Source organism: Podarcis filfolensis (assembly GCF_964270895.1).
Source record: "Podarcis filfolensis genome assembly, chromosome: 1".
NCBI lineage: Eukaryota > Metazoa > Chordata > Lepidosauria > Squamata > Lacertidae > Podarcis > Podarcis filfolensis.
The window spans coordinates 51,073,221-51,098,190 of record NC_139604.1 but is presented as its reverse complement, the minus strand read 5'-3'; the positions used below and the strand labels follow the sequence as shown (position 1 = coordinate 51,098,190).

The window sequence follows — 24,970 nt, the reverse complement described above, 5'->3', positions numbered from 1 at the left end:
TTCACATCAAGAGAACATAACGTGCTCTGTAATATGTTGAACTTTCAGGAGGGGTGTTGTGAGAGAATAGTTGAGGACAATTTCAATTTTAAATGTTTTAAGGTTTTGGTGCATGTTTAAATGTTGTAACTTCTAATATTGATTTAGACAAAACAACAAAATTGTGTTTGATGGGGATCTTGCTATTTACATGTTTCAAATGTAAAGGTTGGGTGCCTACAGATGTAACTGGAAAAAGGACCTGCCTGAGTGAGAATGACTGGCTCTTAATGTTGACAGATATACTAGAAACAGAGCTGACGCCACCTTTTCCATCTCCTTCCATTCTTTGGGAAGGATATCTACTTCTTGATTTTTTTTAGACCACTTGCAGATTTATCTGAATTAACGTTTGTTTGATACCTTATTCAAGGTTTGCTTCAAATATAACAACGAGCAGGTGTGAGCCATCGGTTTGTACAGTTACACCTACCTTTCTCAGCTCCTCCCCCTCCTGCGGGAGGAGAGGAGATGCTAAGTTTCTAGCTGCAATAAACAGTAGCTCCCCACTTTTGGCCATAGTTTTCAGTTACATCTGAATCAGGCCAGTGCATCTTCTTCCACAGCCATTAGCTGTTCCTCAACGCAGAAGCCTACATATTTGGACGCACCTTTTAAACTCATTGTTTTCAATAATTGGGGGGGAAACTTTATTTGGTCTCACTTTTTGTAAATTTTCTAGCAATTGATTCAATTATTTATTGGCTGAGCTTTCGTCTCTAAAGCCAAAATTTTAAAATCAGAGAAGTCTGTTATAAAGTTTAACTCCTGCCTTCTTCTTTTTTTCTTTTTTAAGGATGCATTTGATCCAAAATGTCACATTCTGGAGGTTTTCCACCACTTCCCACTTTGCAGAGTCGCCAGCTCTGCGCTGGGTGTGGAAATGCTAGCGGTTTCAGTTCCTACTCCCAGGAGCACTCCTAACACCCTTTGGGAAGCAGCGTGCCTCAGGACTGAGCCTCTGCCCTGGACACAGCAGTAGTCACCATGCACCCATTTGGGCAGGGCATGCCCCCAGCAACTTCCAAAAACAGTTCCCGCAAACCCCAGCGTCATTCTCTGGGTCTTTATTCTTCTGCTGGAATAGTTTAGACGTGGCTGCGAAAGGGGCTGGGCTTGTCGGATGACCGAAACGACCTGCAGGGCGGGCGCTCTGCTGAAAAGGGGGCAAAGAACTCTGCAGCGAAGGTGACCACGTCATCGGGCTTGCGAAGGAGCAGCAGCTGTAAGAAATCTGCCAACAGTGCACGGAGCTCTGGGTGGCGACGCACATAGGTGGCATGGCTTGCTTGCAGCTCCTCCTGAAGGGAGGAAACCAAACCCCTGTTAGAAGAGGGGCTCTCAGGTTGTTGCTCTGTCCAGTTTGGTGCCCTACCCAAGTACTTCAGGTAAAACTATATGTATTTGGAGGCCCACTAATTGACCCTTGGCAACAGTTGGCACATTTTAAGGGTGTAGGCAAGACTCTAGCTGCCAAACAACTCACCTTTCTGTCTAAGAACTGGGAATACAGCTGCACATCCTCTTCCCAATCCAGCGGGATTTTCTCAAAGACTGGACGAGGGTCTGGTTCATCTGGGAAGAGGTGGAAATTGAAGCAGAGAGTTAGGAACATGGGAATTAGAGATAGGTGTCCATCACATACTAGAAATCCATGGCTCTTAAAAATAAACAAAAATAAACAGCGCAGTTAAATTTCAATCCATGCCCAAATGAAAGAGAATGCATTTCTGCCATTTTGCCCAGGTTAGTTGATTCACTCCCAGATGCTGTCCCCAGTAGAGGCCAGCACAGATCCTGGGCCTCTCCAGACTGGTGTTTTGTTGTGGGTGTATCCAGCAATGCGTTCTTGACACAATAATAGTGTGTTAGTGGTGGATTTAGTCTACTTTAGCTTGCTCTGGGATACTTCCCCAATTGTTATCATTTTTTTGCTTTCCAAAGGGGCAATAGCACAACAGAACCAAAAAAAAAAATAAACCAGAACATTTGTAGTATAAAAAAGGTATGAAACTTCAGCAGTAGGTTATGGGAGATGCACCGCTTGGAAATGAAGCAGCGTGAGGACCCCAAAACTTTTGCAGGCACTAACAGTATGGATAGCTGATGTGACCATCTCAATTGCAGACCATCACAAATGTCCAATGAAAAAAGGATGTCTGGAGAGGGTTCAACTACCAAGTGCCCCAATTGCCTCTGGTGACCATTCCCTACTGCCTATGGGGTGGAGGGAGGGAAATTTCACAGACTCCTGCCTTTTACCTGTGTCGATCAGAATGGGCATCTGCAGGATCACCATGGTGGCCGGGGATCCAACCTGGACACGGCGAGATAAATGCCTGGGTGGAGGAGGCAAGAAGGAAAACTAGCCAGTTGGACCCTCCCATATTTGCCTGGGAACTGTAAGAGATAGGCAGGAGCCCTGCAGGACTGTAGCTGCATGCGACTCTGGTGCCTTTATGATGTGCTGTGAATGGATCATCATGAGGCATGCCAGGCCTAGGAAGGGGAAGTTCTCCTGCCATTACATATGTGTTTCTTTTAGTTAATCAACTGAGAAATGTATCTTGGTGGATACTGAAGATGCAAACATCTTCTGTATCCTCTTCTCCTCCCCACATTTTGCACGTCATTTTGCATACGGAATGCAACTGAGTTGTTTCATTTATGGTTCTTAGGGTGGAATAAGGGAGGGAGAGACGGGGAATTTAGTACACACAACCTGTGTACTGTGAGAGTGGAAATAAAGAACTAGGTTACCTTGCATTCACTCAATGTATCTGTAATAATAATAATTATAACAATAGGTTTTTTTAAAATAATAAATAATAATAAATAATAAATTTTATGTATATCCTGCCCTCCCCAGCCGAAGCTGGGCTCAGGGCGGCTAACAACAATAAAATAGTGCAACATTCTAAAAACATTTCATTATAAAAATTAATTAAATCAGATTGATGGCAACCATTAAGCTAAAGTTCTGTAAAGATTACCAAAGGACCGGCATTCAAAGGAAACCAGGCTGCGCTAGGAAACCTACAGTAAGAATGCTGTCAATAAGACTGTCAGAAGCTATTCTAGGTCAGAGGGAGTGAACCACATTGCCTGCAAGGAAGGGCTGGGCACAAGCAATTGCACTGGGGCCTCCTTACCCATCTGACAGGAAGTAGAACTGCCAGCACAGGGGGACCTCGTCTATGGAGTGCACAACTCTCTCGATGACAAACACCTCCACCTCCTCTTTGCCCACTTTCTGCTTCTGGATGCCCAGGGAACTCTGGGAAGGGAATTGAAGAACATGAAAGGTGAGTAAAAACGGTGCTGCTGCTGAGGCAGCAAAGCCTTGTTCTCTCCTGCCAGCATATAGTTAACTTTAGACAGTCAGCTGGCCTACATGTTTTGGTCAAATCTTCACGTGGAAATCTTTGCCAATCAACCAAGGGCTGGGCCTATGTAGCTGGATAGATCAGCACAATATGTGCTGTAACACTGGCCTACAGCTCTTACCAAGACAAACTTCCTCATACATTGCCAACACCTGCAGGGTGCCCCACCAGACACACTCACATAGGTGCAGGGGCAGATGTGCTGGTCAATGCCAAATGCGAGGAAAATGGCATCCTGTGGTACGGCTTGCCTCCTGGCCATCACCCGCATCACCAGGAAGTTGGCAGACTCTGAGACTAGACCATGAAGCTGTGCACGTTTGTAAGAAAATGTGTCAACGTGGATCTCTTCCTATGAGAGAGAATAGAGGAAAGACATTTTCACCAAATCCAAGACAACAACAGGTCAATCAGGGGAAATCATTTTGGGACTTCAAGACAGGCTTAGCCATTCGTGGGACAAGAATGGGAAACTGTGATCTTGCTGCCCTTTGTCATCTGACTGTTATGAGGGCTTGTGCAGCATAGTGGTGAAGACTATGAGTTGGGAAGTCCTCAGTTCAAATCAGATCTCAGCTGCAAATTCACTAGGTGGCATTTGGTACTAAGCATGACTCCTTTGGCCTCAGACCAGCTCATATCTGCAACATGAGGACAATGCTGTTCTTCTTAGTGAGCTGGTGTAAGTACTGAGATAATGAAGGCGGAGGGTTTGGAAATGTGCAATAGAAATGTTGTTCCAGGACATGATCTGAAGGCACATGCTCAGGAGATCTGGGTCTGTTTGGTGTCTGGAGACCACCTGCCTTGAATTCCATCATGGAAGAAAAAAGGGGTATAAAGGCAATACATAAATATAGTATGCCATATTGCTGTTTGTCTATTTAGAATACTTAACAGGGCGCAAATTGCTTTACAAGCCTTGCAACAAGGCTAGACTCCAAGGTAGTTAGACTACAAAATAGTGGAAAGTAACATAACAATTTCATAGTCAGTTAATCCCTGATGACAACCAGTGGAACAAGGTATTGTAGATAACATTCAAGGACAGTAGCTAGGAATGCTTGAAGGATACAGTATTTGCGAAACTAAGTATGAACTAACCAGATTCAGACCTTCCAGTGCTATGAATAATCTGCACCACAGGGACATTGTGTTATTTCTGTTCCTGAACCTAGATTTGAATGTAATCTTTATTTCAGGATCTTTTGTAAACTGCTTATAAAGTGGGAAATAAATATTCTAAATGAATAAGTAATGTGTGAGTCAGAACTCACTTCTTGATTGTTCCCATGTAGTTCTCATTCAACAACAGCCACAATAAAAATGCATTTTAAAACACGTTATTTCAAGAGAAAATGCAGTTAGAAACTTGTATTTTGAGGGAGGGGGGATGTTTAAAAATAAGTATTACGTAAAATAAAATTTTGGTTGTGTGGATTTAATAGGGAAATCGTGCTGGAATGGACTTACAGGTGAACAGACATGAAAGTTACATGGATTTGAATTACTAGTGTGATTATTTCCCTTAACCTAGAGAGGGAGGGAGTTGGGCCTGACTTTCCAAATCCTTTAAGAAGGATCAGAATTTACTCACATCTCTTTCCACCACAGTTTTGCTCACAAAAAGCTGGTCTTGGCGTCTCACCACATGGGTCCTGGTTTCCACTGGGTGCTCCCTGAACTGCAGAAAAGAGTAAGTACAACAAGATGATACATCCATGCCAGACAGATGAACTTTTTTATTTTTATTTTTTACTCAGGAGTACTTATGTCTAAGCCCTTTGTCCCTCTAGTGCAGAGGTGGGGAATCTCTGGCCCAAGGCCTAATTATGGGTCCCAGTTTATGGGTCCCAGTTCCCAAAAGCAAATCAGGAGGAAGGCTTATTCTGATATAACTGCTTTGTAAACAATTCAGGACCAATTAAGACCAGGCATAGGAAGGAATTCAATGTAGTGCTAATCTCCCTTCTCCTCCCTCTGTGCACTGCTCCAAGGGTTCTCCTGGACCCCCCACCTCAAACCAATGTTTTTATATATGTTGGAAGCCACCCAGAGTGGCTAAGGGTGGGGTACAAATAAATTGTTGTTGTTGTGGAAATCTTTGTTTGGGCTTCCAGTGGCGGGGGTTGTTAGCTGAATCCCACCCATAGTCTAACCACCAAATAAGCAAATTGGGATGCATGCTGAATGAACAGATTGTCTGGAGTGGAGGTCCCAACTAAAGAAGAATGGCAACTTAAACTGATGGAATATTCACAGCTTGTGGACCTAACATATAGAATAAGACAACAAGAAGAACATACGTTGGAAAATGTTTATTGAATATATGGGGGAAATTGTGTACACTTGAAAACGTTGGCAGCGTTAAGGTAAATTCAACAGTGTAAACAAGTTTTGATGGATGTAATAATGGATTACTGAATGGTTTAGTTTATGCAAAATATGCAGGGATTTATTATATGCAAAATGAACCACGGGAAGAGAAGAAGGGAAGTCATTGACATTTTAAGGTGGTTTAAATGAATATTATAAATTGTAAAACAGAAAATTTAATAAAAATTATACACACACACAAAAAAAAGGTTGTCTGGAGGAAGCCCATCTCAGCTAATGGCCCTCCGGTCCAGTCCTTGATAAGTATAAAAGTTCAATTTTGGAAGAAATTCAGAGCACTTATAGGCTGATCTATCACCCCTTCAATGACACACTATTCCCCACCCCACCCCGGAAATATGAAGAGATCTAAGGCCTTACAAGTAGGTGGAGTCAGTTATGTTAGAAGGAAGAATATGCAGGTCGGTTATTTTATTTATTTATTGTTAATTTGCCCTGCTGACATGATTTGGATTTTCTGTCTCAGGTACCACATTGTCTTAAATTGACTTTATGTACACTGTGGCTATGAATAGTCCTGCTGGATTGCTGCCTGCTTCTGGTGTGTGCATGTAGGCAAGACCAAAGTGTTGCTTTAAATCCTGTTCTCCACAGGGGGAAGGGGAGCTGACAACTGCATTTCCAACAGCCTGCTTTTGAATGGGCTGGATATTCCACTGATTTCAAAGGGACCTAAGGTAAGGTTACCAGATTTTTTTCAATGAATCTGGGGACACTTTTCAACTTCCTACTAAATAGATGGATTTTGTCAGGGAACTGATTTGGAAATCCGGGGACTGTCCCTGGGAAACGGGGACGTTTGGTAACCTTAACCTAAGGCCAACTAACCTGGTCAGTTTACCCAGGAGAGCAGAAAATGGAGATTGTGAAGGAAACCTGCAAAAGGGGGGCGGGACTGAAAATATTTCCCCTACCCACATGCTTCACTATGAAGAGGAGTAATCTTGTCAGGAATACAGGTGTTTAGAACAAACTTAGTTGGTCTCTAAGGTGCTACTGGAGAATTTCCTTATTTATTCATTCATTCATTTCAGGTGTTTAGATGTTATCTTGCATCCAGGTAACCATGGTGAAGGGGACACAAACAAGATATTTACCCTCACACTTTCCTTTGTGTGCTGCTCCACAGTTTCCAATTTCTTTGTTACATATCCTGATAAAGAAATACGGCAGATAAAGGTTTAAAAAACAAACGTTAAAGGTTATGCCACTTAAACACTCCCTGCAAGCCCTGGTTGCCTCTTTATTACCCTTGGAAATACTCCAGTTTTTACCAAGAGTTCCTGAAGCTGCCTAAGTTTCTCGGAATTTTCCTGAAGTTGTGTCTGATAGCTGCTAGAAACCACTGTGACGGCTGCCAAACTTACTGTGACTGGGTTGATTCCACACTAGCTGTTTTCTCTGGAATGGATATCATTTGTTCACTCTGTTTTTATGGAGGATCCAGATGATTTCTCTTCCAAACAATTGCATTTCCAGTGTTTTCTGTGCTGTCATCCTGACCTGCCATTTCTATGCTGCCAGCCCAGCCTAATTTGTGACATTTCTTTGTTTGCTTAAAATGCAATTGCAACACCACTCTGTCCAATGCCATGAAATGGCAAAGCACTACTGACGCATCTCGGGGAAGAGTGGTCTGTTTTTGGTGAAGCCTCGCTTTTCTTCATTCTCTGCCTAGTTGCTTTTCCAGGGAGACAAGCAGCTCAACTGAGGTGTCTGAAGGAGAGCAGAAGGTTCTAAGCCTTGTACGAACTCTCAGATCCAGACAAAACATATTTACACAAGAAAAGCAGAATGACCAGTATTGTGCATGAACTACTTAAATCTCATTCGTTTCAATGGGTTTTAGGCAACCTACCAAAACACGTGATTGCTCGGGGTGTGTGTGTGTGAATGCACAAATAATACTCCATGGCTTTTAGTCAACATATACCAGCTGCATTAAGAAGATAAAATAAAAATTAAACGCATATTGTTAGCGACAAGGGAATAGCTGGGAGAAGGAACAGCAGTGTGGTGTAGTGGTTAGAGTGCCTAGGAAGCTGGGGTTCTGGTCCCCACTTAGCTGTGAAGCATGCAGTGTGACCTCGGGCCAGTCACTGTCTCTGAGCCTAACGTACTTCACACACTTGTTGTGATGATAAAATGGGAAGAGGGAAGACCATGTATGCCACCTTGAGCTCCTTCGAGGGAAGGTGGGAAAGAAATGTACTAAATAAGTACATCACAAAATTAGGAGGTCTTTGCTGATTGAAGGCTGCAATTCTGAACAAGTTTCATAGCCCATGAGTCCCATTAAATGAAGTGGGAATAATTTTAAACATAGTAGAGTCTTGCTTATAGTACAGTTGCCATATTTCAAAAAGTTAAAATCCGGACAGAAAAGTTGTTTAGCTTTTTTGGCATAATCTCAAAAAAAAAAATAAAAAATAAAAATGAAGTTTTGGAGCTATTTTTAAGGAAAATTGCCCTAAACGACACTGCTGACATGGGTTGCCATATGTCCAGATTTTCCTGGATGCTTCAGCGGATTCCGCCATGACACTGCTTCCGACGGCCAATTGCCGGTTATGTCCAGGAAATTCCAGATGCATGACAACCTTAGCTTATAGGAACAGGAATTGCAGGGCCTTATTGGGGATATAGCAGAATATTAAGTGCTATGTCCACACTGTGTGGATGGAACCTTGCTCAGCTTTTTCTTCCCTTGGGTTTAAAACAGTTATCAGACTAAGGAAGCATGGCACTAGGAACCAAAAAATGACTGTATTCACTTGCTACAAATACTCTATGGTTAAATCTCTTCTCCTCATGCTATAGCTCCATCTCTGCATCCATAGTTTCAAGGTCCCGTATCGCCAGTTGTATAATCTGAGGCCTGAAGGCTGTTATTTGGACACAGGAGTAGGCCGACTCTCTCCCTTTTCCATAACACCACCCTCCTCCTGCCAAATTATCACAGTGAAGTTACCTGTAATGGACGTTGTGCAAGGGATGCCATCAATGGTCCCCTTGCTGCTGGCACGGACCAGGTACAGGTCTTCTTCGTCCCAGTCGTCTGGTGAATAGCTGGTCTCCTCCACTGAGATGGTGAATGTCCCTGTAGTCTCTCCGCTCTCTGAGATGGCAACCAGTGATTCCCCAAAAATGCAGTACTTTATCTCTTTCAGTTCTGTGAGATGAGACAGTGGAACATTATCATTTGGGGGAAACAGAGAGAGCAAAGCCTGTTCCCACACAGAATGGGAAAATATCCCCCAAGAAAAGAAACCAGTTGTTAGTGGTGGATGCAGAGTATTTTGGTGACAAAGGTAGATTCAACCCTAAAACTCATGAGCAGAGACCTAATATCAAACCAGGTTCTATATGGAAGTGTTTAACTGAAAAGATGAAGGAATGAGTCCACTAAGTTTGGAGTCATCTGGGTCATACTGACCTCCTTTCTCCCTGGCTTCTTCCCAAGGCCTGCCAGTTGCTTGCCTGTGATGTGCCTGGTGTTTTGTCCATGATCCATTACAGCATTTGAAAGGATGGTCAGCCAGGGAAAGGCGTGGGGAAAATGGGCTGCATTCCAGGTTAATAAACAATATATTCTCTCCTGCCACCCTGAACATTCCCATATTGTCTGAGGTTGAGGACACATTCCAGTGAGGGAAAAGCTCTCAAGGAGGGTGCAGTTCAGGGCTGGTGAGGCATGTGGCCTGGAGAGGGGGGAAAGGGCTCTGGGAAAAGTCCTGAGGGTCAGACAGAGAAGCCTGCATTTGGCTCCATGCCCTGAAGTTTCCCCATCCCAGCCCTGGGACATACCATCTTGCAAGTCAATCTGGCAAAGCCTTGTAGCAGGTCTAAAAGGTGGCTCACAAAATTGGCTGTTGAAGATAGGAAACTTGGTTTTGCCTTAGGAGTTAGCAGCAAATTTGCTGATACAATCATGCCCACGCTGACCAATAGTGTTCCTTAATGGTTTGGAACTGAGGAAACTAGACACAACATTATTACTGAGAATATTCCTATTCCATTTCATTTTTTAATAATAGCAGGTGCAGGGGGACCCCCCCCCCCATTTTCATTGGGACTGCAGCATGCAGGCAGGGGATCTTTTACTCCCCCCTATTGAAATCCCAATGAAAATGCCCCCAGTGTGGAGTGGAGTGGGGAAATTCAATAGAACTGCAGCTGGGTGGCAGGATGAGGAGAGGTTTAAACCTCCTCTATGTCTACTGCAATACCAATACCCCCGCCCCTCAGTGCCTGCTATGAAGAAAAAGAAAAAAGGTTGTCCCAGTGGTGCTTTTAGTGTCAGTCTACTTTGGCCCTAAGACTCCTATATCTTCAAAGGTTGATCGTGAAAAAGCTCCTGGCTGTCAGCACCCCTCCCTTACATGGGGGAGAACAGGGTAGGAGAGCCTCCTCCCTCCTCAAAAGGGGCACCCACCAATGAGCGAGAGGAATTCCACTGCCCCTTTGTTGGCAGCTGGGACTTTCGGTATTGGGACCTCCTTTGGCACCTCGTCTGAGGTCTTCTTTTGCATTGTGGAGAGATGAGGACTTAAAGCCTTGGAACAGGTGGGTGTAGAAGAGGACACTTCCCAGAGGTCTGCTGTGAGGAAATCTGGAAGAAGAAAGGGCGGGGGGAAGGATATGGATGATGAAAGCAGACTGGATGCAAACCCTGCCTGCAATACATTAGCTGGAGTGGACATAGCTCTAGCCACATACTGTGTGAGATAAGGGGAATAGTCCCAGCCTGCCATAATCTTTCAATTTATTTTGACGATATATACAAGGGAGAGTCACAGTGAAGAATTTAGCATGAAATCAACACCAGAAAGAACTGAGCTAATGTGTCCAAGACATGGGGATCTGCCATTTGCTCATTCAGGTGCTGTGAGCCCACCACCCCACAGACATTGCTGACCAAAAGACCACTCGTGACGAAACTGTATGGTTTGAATTTAGGCCACAACATTATTGATTACAGTTGTAAGGAGTTTGGTGAAGGCATTGGGTTGTAACCGACCTCAGCCAACCTGTCTGCTGGATTATCAACCAAGGGGTCGAACCAATGTTGAGGAGACCCTATGGCTTGCATCAAATAGGTGCTACGCCACAAGGAGTACTATGGCCCTAGCCCCTTGCATGGGCATCCAGACCAAAGCACCTCCTCATGGACCGCTTTAACAGGATTGCCATATTCCCTTGGAGGCAATGCACATTTCCCATTATTCCCACCAACCTCCCAGGCTATAAACACTACAAACTTTTTGAAAATGAAAACTAGGAATCAGGACCAGCTAATGGGCCCTGCATGTCTAAAAGTCAGATATCCAGTCAAAGCGATGGGTCTTACTGTGCTGTGCTTTGTGCCATCTCCTTGGTGGGTGCTAAGATAGATCTCTATGGTCAAGCTTTTTGCAGGATCTTCCCAGAGAATAGTAGGAAGGATGAGGGCCATCTTCCCTCTTCCCATGGAACTCTGAGAAAGGTCGTCCTTCAAAGGGTCTTTAACAGAGAATTCGCACCAAGCTACAATTTTCAGGATTCTTTGGGGGAAGCCTGTTCTGCACAAGTAAGGAATTGGTCTTGCAATGGGGCAGTCCCTATGCCGCAACTCCCTGCACACTAGTATTTGGCAGACACCTTTGCTGTATTGTTTACAGCGCCTTCTAAAACATTTTTGCTTAGGCAAGCCTAAGCCAGATAGGTAGGGTCAGCATTTTAATTGGTAATTCCCTTTTATATTTCATAACATATATTTTTAACTGGTGATTTTATAAATACTTTTTAATGGATCAACTCATTTTTAACTTCTGATGATTTTAATGTCTATCTTATGTTTTATGCAAACCATCTACAGTACAGGTTTTGACAATTAAGTGGTAGACAAAATTTAAAATTTAAAAATAAATAAACTGAGATAAGGTATGTGCTTTCTCTGTCTTTTTCTCATTGAAACTGCCTCCTTTTATTTTATTGGATGGCTCCCAGCCTGGCAATCAATTAATCAATAAAGCATTTGTATGAATTTGGGAGAATATTGGCTGCAAAAATATGGCCCCTATTTCCTTCCACTCACTTGTCCTCCATCCTTCTGTACAGCATCCTGATGTAGCAACAAAGCCCCTCCACCCTCATCAATGAATGCCTCGAATGCTATCCCCGGTTGCATCCATCCCAGTTATTTCCTCCCCACCCATGCAGCTTCCCAGGATGGGGATGAATTTAGAGAAATGAGTGGAAGTCAGCTTCATGTTAGACCTGAAGCCTCCCACTGTAGACTCACTGCGTTTTTCCCCTGTCCTTCCACAGTGAGGTTGCAATGTATTCACTGGTTTCCGCAGCAACAGCCTTCCTCCCCGCCTCTTAAAGGGACAGAATGAGTTAGTAGCATTGAGAGAAGCTTTTCACAGGATTCTAGCATGCACAGAATTCTAACAGGGAAGAAAACAAAGGGAGAGGAGGGCATGAGCTGGGAATTAGGAATAGGCGATCAGAATATAAAAGGTATAGTTGTGGAGGTCTGTTTTCAATGGTCTGCACAACCAAACAAGGCACGTCTACATACACCATCCTTTGCACAATATTCTCACACTTCCTGATCCAATGACAGTATAATGACTGCATGTAATGGCTGAGGAGGAAGAATAGCTCAGCAACAGGAAAGACCTTGCTGAACATTGATGGAGGACAAAGACTTCCAAATGTTGCTTCAGAAAAGCAAAATTAAATTAGTGGTGTTTTACACACACACACACACACACACACACACACACACACACACACACAGACTGTGGGTTACAGATAGCCGTGCTGCTGCTCTTCTCCATTTACTGCTGGCTAAGTACCCGTGCATTGGGGTCACACAATTAGTGAATTCAAAGCCACCAAAGGAATACCTTAACAAGGAAGCTCACAAAATACTGTGGGCATTTTCTGTTACTGTAGTAGAAAAATGGTTCAATGGCACCCCTGGCATGCATGTAGTCACATTCCATAAAGCCATCACAGTAGCAAAGGACTCAACATCTGATGGCATTTGTGTCTTATTCGAATCAAACAGAATTTTATGGCTACAAAATCTTATGGGGGAAGAATCACATTTTCCTAAATGCAAAACATGGCACTTTTGAGGACTTAGGACATGCAGAGTCCCAGCCACAGATGTTACACAAGAATATATCATACAGAGAAGTTCTAAGTAGAAGAGTAACTCATCACTGTGACTAATGAAAAAGAATTCTATGAATAAACTGGTTCTTCTTTGGGAGTAGGACACTTCAGTGAAGAACTTTGAACAGCATCATGTCCATCTCTCTGTCATCTTAAACACTTTTTTTCAATGGTTAACAAATCTGGCTTTTCTTGCAACATTATTCAATGCTAACCCAGTATTTTAGGGGAGCGGGTGGCGCTGTGATCTAAATCACGGAGCCCCTTGGGCTTGCCGATGCGAAGGTCGGTGGTTCAAATCCATACAACGGGGTGAGCTCCTGTTGCTCTGTTCCAGCTTCTGCAAACCTAGCAGTTCGAAAGCATGCCAGTGCAAGTTGTTTTGTTTAGTCGTTTAGTCGTGTCCGACTCTTCGTGACCCCACGGACCAGAGCACACCAGGCACTCCTGTCTTCCACTGCCTCCCGCAGTTTGGTCAGACTCATGTTTGTAGCTTCGAGAACACTGTCCAACCATCTCGTCCCCTTCTCCTTGTGCCCTCAATCTTTCCCAACATCAGGGTCTTTTCCAGGGAGTCTTCTCTTCTCATGAGGTGGCCAAAGTATTGGAGCCTCAGCTTCAGGACCTGTCCTTCCAGTGAGCACTCAGGGCTAATTTCCTTAAGAATGGATGCGTTTGATCTTCTTGCAGTCCATGGGACTCTCAAGAGTCTCCTCCAGCACCATAATTCAAAAGCATCAGTTCTTCGGCGATCAGCCTTCTTTATGGTCCAGCTCTCACTTCCATACATCACTACTGGGAAGACCATGGCTTTAACTATACAGACCTTTGTGGGTAAGGTGATGTCTCTGCTTTTTAAGATGCTGTCTAGGTTTGCCATCACCTTTCTCCCAAGGAGCAGGCGTCTTTTAATTTCGTGACTGCTGTCACCACCTACAGTGATCATGGAGCCCAAGAAAGTAAAATCTCTCACTGCCTCCATTTCTTCCCCTTCTATTTGCCAGGAGGTGATGGGCCCAGTGGCCATGATCTTCGTTTTTTTGATGTTGAGCTTCAGATCATATTTTGCACTCTCCTCTTTTACCCTCATTAAAAGGTTCTTTAATTCCTCCTCACTTTCTGCCATCAGGGTTGTGTCATCTGCATATCTGAGGTTGTTGATAATTCTTCCGGCGATCTTAATTCCGGCTTGGGATTCATCCAGCCCAGCCTTTCGCATGATGAATTCTGCATATAAATTAAATAAGCAGGGGGACAATATACAGCCTTGCCGTACTCCTTTCCCAATTTTGAACCAGTCAGTTGTTCCATATCCAGTTCTAACTGTAGCTTCTTGTCCCACATAGAGATTTCTCAGGAGACAGACGAGGTGATCAGGCACTCCCATTTCTTTAAGAACTTGCCATAGTTTGCTTTGACACAGTCAAAGGCTTTTGCATAGTCAATGAAGCAGAAGTAGATGTCTTTCTGGAACTCTCTAGCTTTCTCCATAATCCAGCGCATGTTTGCATTTTGGTCCCTGGTTCCTCTGCCCCTTCAAAATCCAGCTTGCACTTCTGGGAGTTCTCGGTCCACATACTGCTTAAGCCTGCCTTGCAGAATTTTAAGCATAACCTTGCTAGCGTGTGAAATGAGTGCAATTGTGTGGTAGTTGGAGCATTCTTTGGCACTGCCCTTCTTTGGGATTGGGATGTAGACTGATCTTCTCCAATCTTCTGGCCACTGCTGAGTTTTCCAAATTTGCTGGCATATTGAGTGTAGCACCTTAACAGCATCATCGTTTAAAATTTTAAATAGTTCAGCTAGAATATCATCACTTCCACTGGCCTTGTTATTAGCAGTGCTTTCCAAGGCCCATTTGACTTCAGTCTCCAAGATGTCTGGCTCAAGGTCAGCAATCACACTGCCTGGGGTGTACGAGACATCCATATCTTTCTGGTATAATTCCTCTGTGTATTCTTGCCACCTCTTCTTGATGTCTTCTGCTTCTGTTAGGTCCTTTCCACTTTTGTTGCCACTGCAAGTAGATACGGTAAATAGGTACAGCTATGGTGGGAAGGTAAACGGCGTTTCTGTGCACTCTGGCACTCGTCATGGTGTCCTGTTGCGCCAGAAGTGATTTAGTCATGCTGGCCACATGGCCCGGAAAGCTGTCTGTGGACAAACGCCAGCTCCCTTGGCCTGAGAGATGAGCACCGCAACCCCATATAGTGGTACCTCGGGTTAAGTACTTAATTCGTTCCGGAGGTCCGTACTTAACCTGAAACTGTTCTTAACCTGAAGCACAACTTTAGCTAATGGGGCCTCCTGCTGCCGCTGCGCCGCTGGAGCATGATTTCTGTTCTCATCCTGAAGCAAAGTTCTTAACCTGAAGCACTATTTCAGGGTTAGCGGAGTCTGTAACCTGAAGTGTATGTAACCTGAAGCGTATGTAACCTGAGGTACCACTGTAGTCGCCTTTTACTGGACAACTGTCCAGGGGTCCTTTACCTTTACCATTTACCTAATCCAGTATTGTAAACTTTTTCAGAATTTCAGTTCATCCTTATGAATGGAAAGTTATTAGGGCCAACGCAAGAGAACTAGTATCCTATCAGAAAAAATGGTACAGCTGGAGGATACTTCTGGCATTACACCGACAGTTAATATATATAAACAGCTGGTTGTTGTACATACTGTTGGTTAAGTTACTTTAGATACAGTTGGTGGGAGAAAGTTGTCCTGAAACATCAGGCGCTGCATCCTCACATGGACATTTCTACATCCATCTTTATATATTCAGTCTGCTTTTTTCCATACCTGTACTGTACTTTCCTTTCTGTCTCTCCATCTTTTATTCTTTATGTTTTGTCCACTATGTCCCAAAGCAAAAATCAAACTACAGCCAATTCAAACATGTCCTCTCTGCCTTCAGGCGAGATTGGATTATTACTAATTCTGCAAGTCAAGCACATGCCTGGAGGCACCTTGGTTAAATGAGGGAGGAAGAAGCCCTAAGCTTTCAGTAAAATGATAGCTTTGTTGTTGATTTAGGGTATTCAGCTACATTTTATTCAGAGCAGACCCACTGAAATGAATGGACCTATTTATTAAGTGCAATGGGTCCATAGCTGTCAAAGTCTCCCTTTTTTATTCCCTTATTCCAAATAGGATTTCCCTTAAAAAAGGGAAAAGTTGACAGCTATGAATGGGTCTACTCTGCTCAACACCACTCGGTAAGGGCAATCCTAGATACATCTACCCAGAAGTAACTTGCAAGAGACAGGGCAAAAGACTGCAGTCCTCAACCCCTCCCCCACCTTCAAACAGATGTGCACGACAGATTCCCATACTGAAGTTGCATGCAGGCCATACATTTAAAGCACAAAGAATTCTGCAAACTGTAGTTTACCCCGGACAGAACTACGTACATCTTTAGCAAACTACTGTTCCCAGGGCTCTTTGGGGGGAACTTGTGTGCTGTAAATGTATGGCGTGTCATTCATTCTCTCCATCCTCCTGAAAACAGAAAGATGAGATTGCTGGGGCCCAGCTGGCACTGTCAAGATTATCAGCAGCTGTCAGGATGAATGTGGGTCATTGCAGGGATGGAGTTGGCCTGGAGTATGTGTATGCAATAGTGAGGGGAGAGAAGGAACTGAGTGATGAAACGTTTAACGAAGCAAATGTTAAATCTATCTGTATTGTCCCTCACTCATTACAGAGATGCAGAAAGGCACCACAATAGTTAAGGCACTGCACTGCTCTAAATATATTGTGCACAGCTTTAGAGGCCAATGTTCTAGGTGTCAGCAATGCCAAACCCTACTAGAGATCCTTAATTGTCTGATGTCTTGTGCGGCTGTCACTAAACTCTAAAACCATCTTCATGATATCGGTGTTGCCATAGAAACAGACAGGCTTCCCACGGGGGGAGGGGAGCACAGAGTAGATTATAAGGGTGACAACAAAATAGAACGAAAGCAAATGAAGCTGAAAAATGGGATGTGAGCCACAGATGAAGGTGATCTTGAAGAAGCATCTTTTGAGAATAAGCATAAAAGCTTGCAAGTATTTATTGGGGAAACCATTCATTAAGCCTGACTACTCCCTCCTGCTCTGTGCATATTTATTTCAACCTTGTGCATCTTCCCTGAGATATCAGCGAACACCAGCATATGGGCGAGTCCCGCCTTTGCAGAGAGCTCTGAGCAAATGATGTCAGGATACAGTTTCCAGGAAGCAACTCAGTTCCCAGAGTTTTCTTCCTAGAAGCAAATTCTGCTCACAGTCGGCACTGAAGATTCTGCATCACAAGAAACAAATCCAACAGCCTAAGTTGCATTAAAAATGAATAAAAATGGTGTGTACACATTGTTTGTTCATTCGTGGAGACAGAAACAAACTTTATTGCCACTGTACTGCTGCACCATCTGGTGGCTCAGGCTAGTACAACAGTCAAGGAATGAGGGGGATATTTCTTAATATGCCTGGAAGAATTTCTGTAATTCTGGTTCTTTTGATTTGACATTTTCCTCAAACAAAGAAGTGCTTTTAGATGTGCCTGAGAGTCAATCCTACGATCAGGCAGGGTGAGATGTCCCCGTTCTGTGCTTATATTGTCTCCTTCCTCTGCCCAGCCTACTTTGTAAGAATCTGAAAGGCTCTGTTGTCTAAGAAAGCCTTTCCAAACCTGGCCCTCTCCACCTGATTAGGACTACACTCATCAGCTCCAGCCAGCATGACCTATTGACTGTGCAGAGTGGGGCTGATGGGAATTGCAGAAGAAACAGGTGGAGGGCACCCAGGTAGGAAGGCTGGGGTCAGTCTCTAAGCCAGTGAGCAGGGAGCCAGCAGCTTGGAGACTGAGGTAAATGCAAAACAGGTGAGAGATCAGCAAAGGAAGGGGTGAGGGAGGTAGAAACAACCGAGTATCATTAGCATAGATATTATTAGTAGTACTGAAAGACTAAGTAAGAGGAACTAATGGATAAAGATAAATAATGAAAAGGAAAAAAAGATAATCCAGTGATCTCCAGGATGATGAAATAATATGAAAAATAGTATTGGATAAATAAGCATGCCACAATCATACAAATATCAAGTTCAAGATAATTGTAGCAAACCACTCAATTCTTGGCACGCTCATGGCATTTAGTGATCCTTTATATATATAAATAAGCTTGAATTTATACACAAACAATTCTTTAGAGGTTGAGTTCACCTCTATGGTTATACCCAAGTGAATGAATGTGCATACAGCACCTTAAAGATAAAATAAAAATATACTGGTAAAAAACAACAATCGCTCAAGGTTACTCTTCTCTCCAGAGCTTTACTCTGCCATTTGGTGAGTTTGGTTTTTTAAAAAATAAAGTCTACCAACTGAGCTGTCCCTGCCCTTAAATTGATTACCGTAATTATTGGTATGCATCAAGCACATTAAGGGCTTCCATCAGAAAGTAAATATATGCTTCAACACTTGGATAGGCGGAAGTAAGTATGGCTTCCCTTGGTTATGGTAGTTGTCCTCATGGGCATAGCCAGGATTTATGTTGGGGGGGGGCAGAGCACCCACCTGTCATCATCCTCTGTCTGGCTCTGTCTAGCAGATTAAGAATTAAATGTCTCAACAACAGTTGTTTTAAATTAATTTCTTTTGACTCCAAGTGCTCAGAAAAATATGTCAAAATCTTTCTACAATTTCTCCTTTAGTTAAGTATTTTTTATTTACTTGATTTGGGGGGGGGGCAGCTGCCCCCCCACCCCCTGACTATGTCCATGGTCATCCTTACAGTAGACATGTGGCTGTAGACTACATACATTGTTTTAAATGTGCATTTTATATTTGGCTTCCTTTAGTAATGTTCCAGTTACAGATAGGTAGCTGTGTTGGTCTGCCATAGTCAAAACAAAAAACATTTTTTCCTTCCAGTAGCACCTTAAAGACCAACTAAGTTAGTTCTTGGTATGAGCTTTCGTGTGCATGCACACTTCTTCAGATACATTTGAAATGCTTACGATAACTTTTTTGTTGTTGACTTTGCTGCTTTAAATGTGCATTCTGTGGTTGACCTCCTTTGCAATGTTTTATTTTAAAATCTTTAAGATAACATTTTTGTTTCCTGTTAATTATGTTGCTTTGAATGTATCCTTTATATTTGACTTTCTTCTGCAATGTTTTCCTCAGGATTGTTTTGTTTGATGCTTTAGTGTAGGTTGAAAACCACTTTGAGATTTTTTTCTTAAAAATATAAAGCTGTATGGAAATGAAATTAATAATAATAACAATAATGTATGCAACAGTCTTGGGAAGGAAAGGACTTAAAAAACCTAGGTATATTTGTTGTTGTTTAGTCGTTTAGTCGTGTCCGACTCTTCGTGACCCCATGGACCAGAGTACGCCAGGCACTTCTGTCTTCCACTGCCTCCCGCAGTTTAGTCAAATTCATGCTGGTAGCTTCGAGAACACTATCCAACCATCTCGTCCTCTGTCATCCCCTTCTCCTTGTGCCCTCCATCTTCCCCAACATCAGGGTCTTTTACTTTACTTTTACTTTTTACTTTAGCGTAAATACCGTTCTGTATTACTGTTCTGCAAATGTGCACTGTGACTCAGAATTAGTGCAATGATTAAACTCACAGGTGTTTGCAAAAACAGCAACAAATCTCTTTTTAAAAATGAAGTGGTGCAGCAGAAAGCAGTGTCCTAACAGTGCAATCCTGTTTACTCAGAAGTAAGGTTTGTTCTCTTCAATGGGTTTAACTCTCAGGTAAGTATGCATAGACTTGTAGCCTAAGTTATCAATGAATCGGTACTTACTGGGTAAACTCTGTTTTACATGCTCAAAAATGAGAAGGAAATTTGATGCTATTGACTCTAATCAGTAGGTGTCACAGCGCGCACACACTGCCTTTCAAAACTAAAACAAACACACTCATGTGGAGTCAGGGAACTGTAGGAAAATATTACATTGCTCTTTGTGCACCAGGGAAATGCCACTGACTTCTTTACAGGGGAGGAAAGCCCCGCCATTAAAGAGGCTGGGGCAGTAGGTTCAACTTGTCTCTTCAAAGATAATCAGCTGTTTTTATATGCCTTGTCTGATTTGGCCGCACTTTTCATTGTTTTACGATACAGCTGTTCTGTTTTCTTAATTGCGGGTGTATTACAGTTATCTTGGGGAAGAAGGGATTCTCCAACCTGACGTCCTCCAGTTATTGTTGGACCACAGCTCCCATCTTCCTTGGCCATTAAGCCACGCTGCCAGTGATTGGTGGCAGCAGTGGCCCAATACATCTGGAGAAAACAACAGGTTGAAAGCAGGTCAAGGCTGCACATTTATGATGTAATAGGGCAGGATTATAAAGAGACACAGGGAAGGAAAAATGTTTATTTAATCCAGTTTTGCTGTTGTGGAAATGAACCAGATTTGTCATATTTTTGAGTTTTAATGCTGTGATTCTTGAAGGTTGGTATATAAATTTAATAAAATAATTGTTAATACTAATACCAATGCTTTTTCCGGGGGAAATGCAGGGTTACACATACCCCTAAACATACTGTGAATCTCTGTACTTTTGTCCATTTACTGTCTTTATTTTTCTTGATTTGAACTAAAAAATGGTGATTTTTCTTGAGTCAAAATGAGAGTACCCCTAAGCATTTTTTAAGAAAAAAAGCATTGACTAATACTATTATCTCAACACATTTATAAAAAGACTGATACACACACACACACACACCGTAGTATACTTTTAAAATGACTATAATGCAATTAATGGTTCTTGCTTTTGTATCTGTTTAGAAACCAATGAAAAAATGTTTTGTTTTGTTTTGAAAGCCCGATGCCTTGGGCTTCTTCATTTACCAGTTCCTTACGCGTCCCGCTAGGGTACCACCGCTGGCATTTACGGCCAGATCCCTCAGGGGGCACTGCATCCCAAGCCGCGCAGGAAGCGGCTCCGGCTCCAGGCCAGACGGAGCTCCGAGGGGGCGGGCCCGGCTGCGTGCTTGGCGCTGGAGGTGGGAGGGCTGTTTTAAAGGCAGGGGCGGGGGGCGGGTCCGATGCTTGCCGCGCTCCCTCCGCAGAGCATGGCTTGGCTGGGCTGGCTGCTGCGGATCCGAGCGCTGCTTGCAACCTTCGCCGCTTCTTCTTGCAGGGCCCTGAGCGGCGCTTTCCACCGGTGCGCGGCCAGGCAGCGCTTTCCCCGAATGCCCATGGCTCTGGCGGGTCCCCTCCTGTTCCGCATCGGGTGAGTTTGGAGACCCGGAGAGGACTCTGCGGCTGGGATCCTTCTGATCCGAGGACGAGGAGATCATTTCTCTGATCCGGCGGGTGCTGCAAATGGGGAAGTCTTGCCGAGGTTACTAGGGGGAGGCCTGGTGTTTTTTTAAGGGGTCCCAACGGTTGTGTTGTAGCAGAAGGAGATGTCTAGAGCAAAGGTTGCATGCGGGGGGGGGCATCGGGTTTGGGGGGATCTGTTTGCCTGCTTAGATCTTGCTTTATAATTGAGTGGGAAGAGGATCTGTTAAGATGGGGCGGGGGGAAAGAGCGGGTATGTGAGCGCGCGCGCCGCGCGCTCCTGGATATAACGATGAATTTTGCAAGTGGAATGTCAATATGATTTGGTGGCGATGTTAACGGGCAGCGAGAGTTATGCGGTTTTTAAGATAAGGCAGGTTGCTTTTGGTACGGGGGAAGCTGGGCTGTACGGATCAGGGGGGCGTCTGTCGGTTTGGGGGACTAGATAGAACAGTCGTAGACCAAAGTGCCATTAGCCCAGGTATAAGAGTGTAGTGTGTGAAGGAATTTCCTGTGCGATTCTGCGGGAGGTCAATCAAGAGAAGCTTTGAAGCGCTAGAGTTAAAAGTCCCGTCGAGAGGCGGCGCGTATTTGCATTGACTGTAGGAGAAGCGTGGATCGGTGCCTGCCTCTCTGGAACCCGGTGAATTAATTGGTTTTGGGAGAGAGAAATTTCAGTTGCATGCATTTCATCAGAGGAATATCTACGGAGCCTTAATATGCATGCATGCACGTGTGCACTAAGAAATCCCCCTCAGAAATATATACTGTATTGAAATTGGTGAGAGTGCACAGAAGGTAGATTTGGGATCTACTGGTAGATCTCTGTGATTTGCAGTAGATTGACTATAGCAGCAACAACAAAAATGTTTTTCCCACCCAAATTGGGCTGCTGAAGTGAAGAAAGCTAACCAGAGGTGGACTTTGTGTGTGAAAGGACTGTGAACAGAGTTCACTTCTGGAACAGAAAACAAATGCTTTAGCTGAGAATGTGCTCTGAGGGGCCTTTTTAATTCTAATGGGGCAGATTTAAATGTACACATCCAATGCACATTTAGATAGCATGACTTCCCTCAAGGAATTCTGGGAACTTTAGTAAAGGGTGTTGAAAGCTGTTGAGAACTGTAGCTTTGTGATGGGGCAACTATAGTTTCCAATATTCTTTGGGGGAAATAGTGTGCGGCAAATGTGCACTGTATGTGCTTTAAATGTGTACTGTGATTTCCCTAAGGTATATCTTTTGCACCTGGCTTTAGCAGGTAAATCTTGGAGCACTATTTAAAAAGCAGAGCCTTACTTAGTGACGCCAGGGGTTGAAACTGGGACTTATTGTATGCAAAGCATGTTCTCTACAGCTGACTGACAGTCTTCCCTTTAGATACTTCTTCAGGCCTTAACTATGCCCACCCCTGATCTAGGGGACTGTGAGATTTATGTTACAGCTATGCATGATGTAATGCTAAGAATGCCTTTCTGAGGCATCGGATGCTGGTTTGTACTGTGGTGTTTAGTTTTGGTCAGAAATTGTTCTTTGTATTAACATTGCTTTGGAAAAATCCTGTTCCTGTGATGTGGGGCTAACAGATGGACAAGGATAATAGATAATATTTTTTGCAACCTTATGGTTGCAAAAGAGATTTATGATGTGTATACTTTATGGTTTACTCTGCCTTCAGTTTGCTCCACCACTTGTGTTTGAAGCTGACCACACAAGATGTTAGCCATAATTCTTATGTATGCTGTAGTTTTTAAAGGAATACTTCTGTTTTGATGCATTTCTCCTCAAACCAGCTTCCATCTGATTTGAAAATGGAAGGTGAGGTGTGTACATTCAAGGCAGCCCCTGCACACGTGCAGACGACAGCTTCATTGAAAATGAGTTTGGAGGGGATGTTACAGGTGCAGGGAGACAAATTGGGTAATGTGTGTTGGGTGAAGACATCCCCACACCTCCCTGGTGTGTTGTTGTTTAGTCGTTTAGTCGTGTCCGACTCTTCGTGACCCCATGGACCAGAGCACGCCAGGCACTTCTGTCTTCCACTGCCTCCCGCAGTTTGGTCAGACTCATGTTTGTAGCTTCGAAGACACTATCCAACCATCTCGTCCTCTGTCGTCCCCTTCTCCTTGTGCCCTCCATCTTTCCCAACATCAGGGTCTTTTCCAGGGAGTCTTCTCTTCTCATGAGGTGGCCAAAGTATTGGAGCCTCAGCTTCATGATCTGTCCTTCCAGTGAGCACTCAGGGCTGATTTCCTTAAGAATGGATAGGTTTGATCTTCTTGCAGTCCATGGGACTCTCAAGAGTCTCCTCCAGCACCCTGGTGTGTACAGCGATGTAAAAATGAAACTTGAAACACAGGGAGAAAATGACCTGTGTGTGTTTTAAGATACCTGAAGGAGCATCTTCACCCCCCATCGTTCAGCCCTGGACCCTGAGGTCCAGCTCCAAGGGCCTTCTGACAATTCCCTCACTGCGAGAAGTGAGGCTACAGGGGACCAGGCAGAGGGCCTTCTTGGTAGTGATGCCCGCCCTGTGGAACGCCCTCCAATCAGATGTCAAGGAAATAAACAATGATCTGACTTTTAGAAGACATCTGAAGGCAGCCCTGTTTAGGGATGTTTTTAATGGTTGATGTTTTATCGCTTTATTATGCTGATGAATAATATTGTGTTGGGAGCCACCCAGAGTGGCTGGGGTATAAATAAATTATTATTATTATTATAGATTATTGCTAATATAAGCTGACACCCTCTCCTTTCTGCTACATTGGCAATACACTTTTTTTTTTTTAATGGAACAGTAAGTAGTTTGGATAACTGGTTTTCAGGGATTACATCTAAGATTACTTTGGAGGTGGGCAGAAGCAGTTGCACCTATGCATGTTGGGGATTGGGGAACAGCCGTGGCTCAGTGTTAGACCATCTGCTTTGCATTCAGAAGCTCCTAGGTTCATTTCCTGGCAGCTCCAGGTAGGTCTGGGGTTGTCCCCCCATCTGAAACCCAGGAGAGCTGCTGGCAGTCGTCGTAAACAAAACTGAGCTAGATGGGTCAGTGGTCTAACTTGGAATGGCACCTTCCTCGATTCCCAAAGAATGTCTGAGTTCTGCACAGCTCTGATCACTTACCTTTAGCTCGCTACAGAGCACTTAATGGACCGTGAAGTTTTTCTTTTGTTCTGCATCCTAGTAGATAAAAATGAACAGAGCCTTCCACTGCCACAGCTGCATTTTGCCTGCTTTTCTTGGGAATGGTCAGCTGTTTGCAACATCTGACATGTGCGTGATATCCAGAAAGCTCCCTGCTGTTCACAGGAGAGCAGAACGACAGTGGCTGTAGCTTTCTGGGCCCATACAATGCTTGACATGAATGCATATCCCGCAGCTTCTGGAGATTCCCATTCATTCGCTATTGGAAATGCTCTGCCTGTGTTTGTGTGTGCGTATTCATTCTTTACAAATCTTTCCATGCTGCTGAGTATGGAGTTACAGAATGGATCAGAAACTGCAGTCTGCAGGAAGAGAAAGGGTGAGTGGTGATGGTGAGGAAGTGGCACATTAACCAGAAAGGTAGGAAGGGAGAGTACAGAGGAAGAAGGAAAGACTCTTTAGGTTGCTTGAGGAAAAGAACCATGTGCTTTTAGAAACAGAAAGAAGCTTGCAACATCCGCCATGTGGGAGATGACTGTAACGCAGGA

At 43.8% G+C, this 24,970-nt stretch overlaps 2 protein-coding genes across 3 annotated transcripts in view; one reads left to right on the top strand and one right to left on the bottom strand.

Annotated features, from left to right (window-relative positions):
- Positions 1-1,090: 1,090 nt before the first annotated feature.
- CATIP (ciliogenesis associated TTC17 interacting protein) overlaps positions 1,091-24,970 on the bottom strand; it is a 31,092-nt gene continuing 7,212 nt past the window's right edge. Inside the window, exons 3-12 of one of the 2 annotated variants that reach the window (XM_083586664.1) lie at positions 12,106-12,253; positions 10,258-10,434; positions 8,794-8,994; positions 6,920-6,975; positions 5,023-5,109; positions 3,607-3,777; positions 3,192-3,316; positions 2,302-2,378; positions 1,526-1,614; positions 1,091-1,340 (exon numbers count right to left, since the gene is read on the bottom strand). In XM_083586664.1, the coding sequence (XP_083442790.1) occupies positions 1,128-1,340; positions 1,526-1,614; positions 2,302-2,378; positions 3,192-3,316; positions 3,607-3,777; positions 5,023-5,109; positions 6,920-6,975; positions 8,794-8,994; positions 10,258-10,354 (1,116 nt within the window). In that variant the 5' untranslated portion in view covers positions 10,355-10,434; positions 12,106-12,253 and the 3' untranslated portion in view covers positions 1,091-1,127. Of the gene's footprint in view, positions 1,341-1,525; positions 1,615-2,301; positions 2,379-3,191; positions 3,317-3,606; positions 3,778-5,022; positions 5,110-6,919; positions 6,976-8,793; positions 8,995-10,257; positions 10,435-11,898; positions 12,254-24,970 lie in introns of those variants that run through there. The other variant, XM_083586665.1, reaches the window with a different exon arrangement.
- LOC310749540 (putative hydrolase PNKD) overlaps positions 20,947-24,970 on the top strand; it is a 36,508-nt gene continuing 32,484 nt past the window's right edge. Inside the window, exon 1 of the mRNA XM_083586683.1 lies at positions 20,947-21,227. Within this exon, the coding sequence (XP_083442809.1) occupies positions 21,040-21,227 (188 nt within the window). The 5' untranslated portion in view covers positions 20,947-21,039. The remainder of the gene's footprint in view (positions 21,228-24,970) is intronic.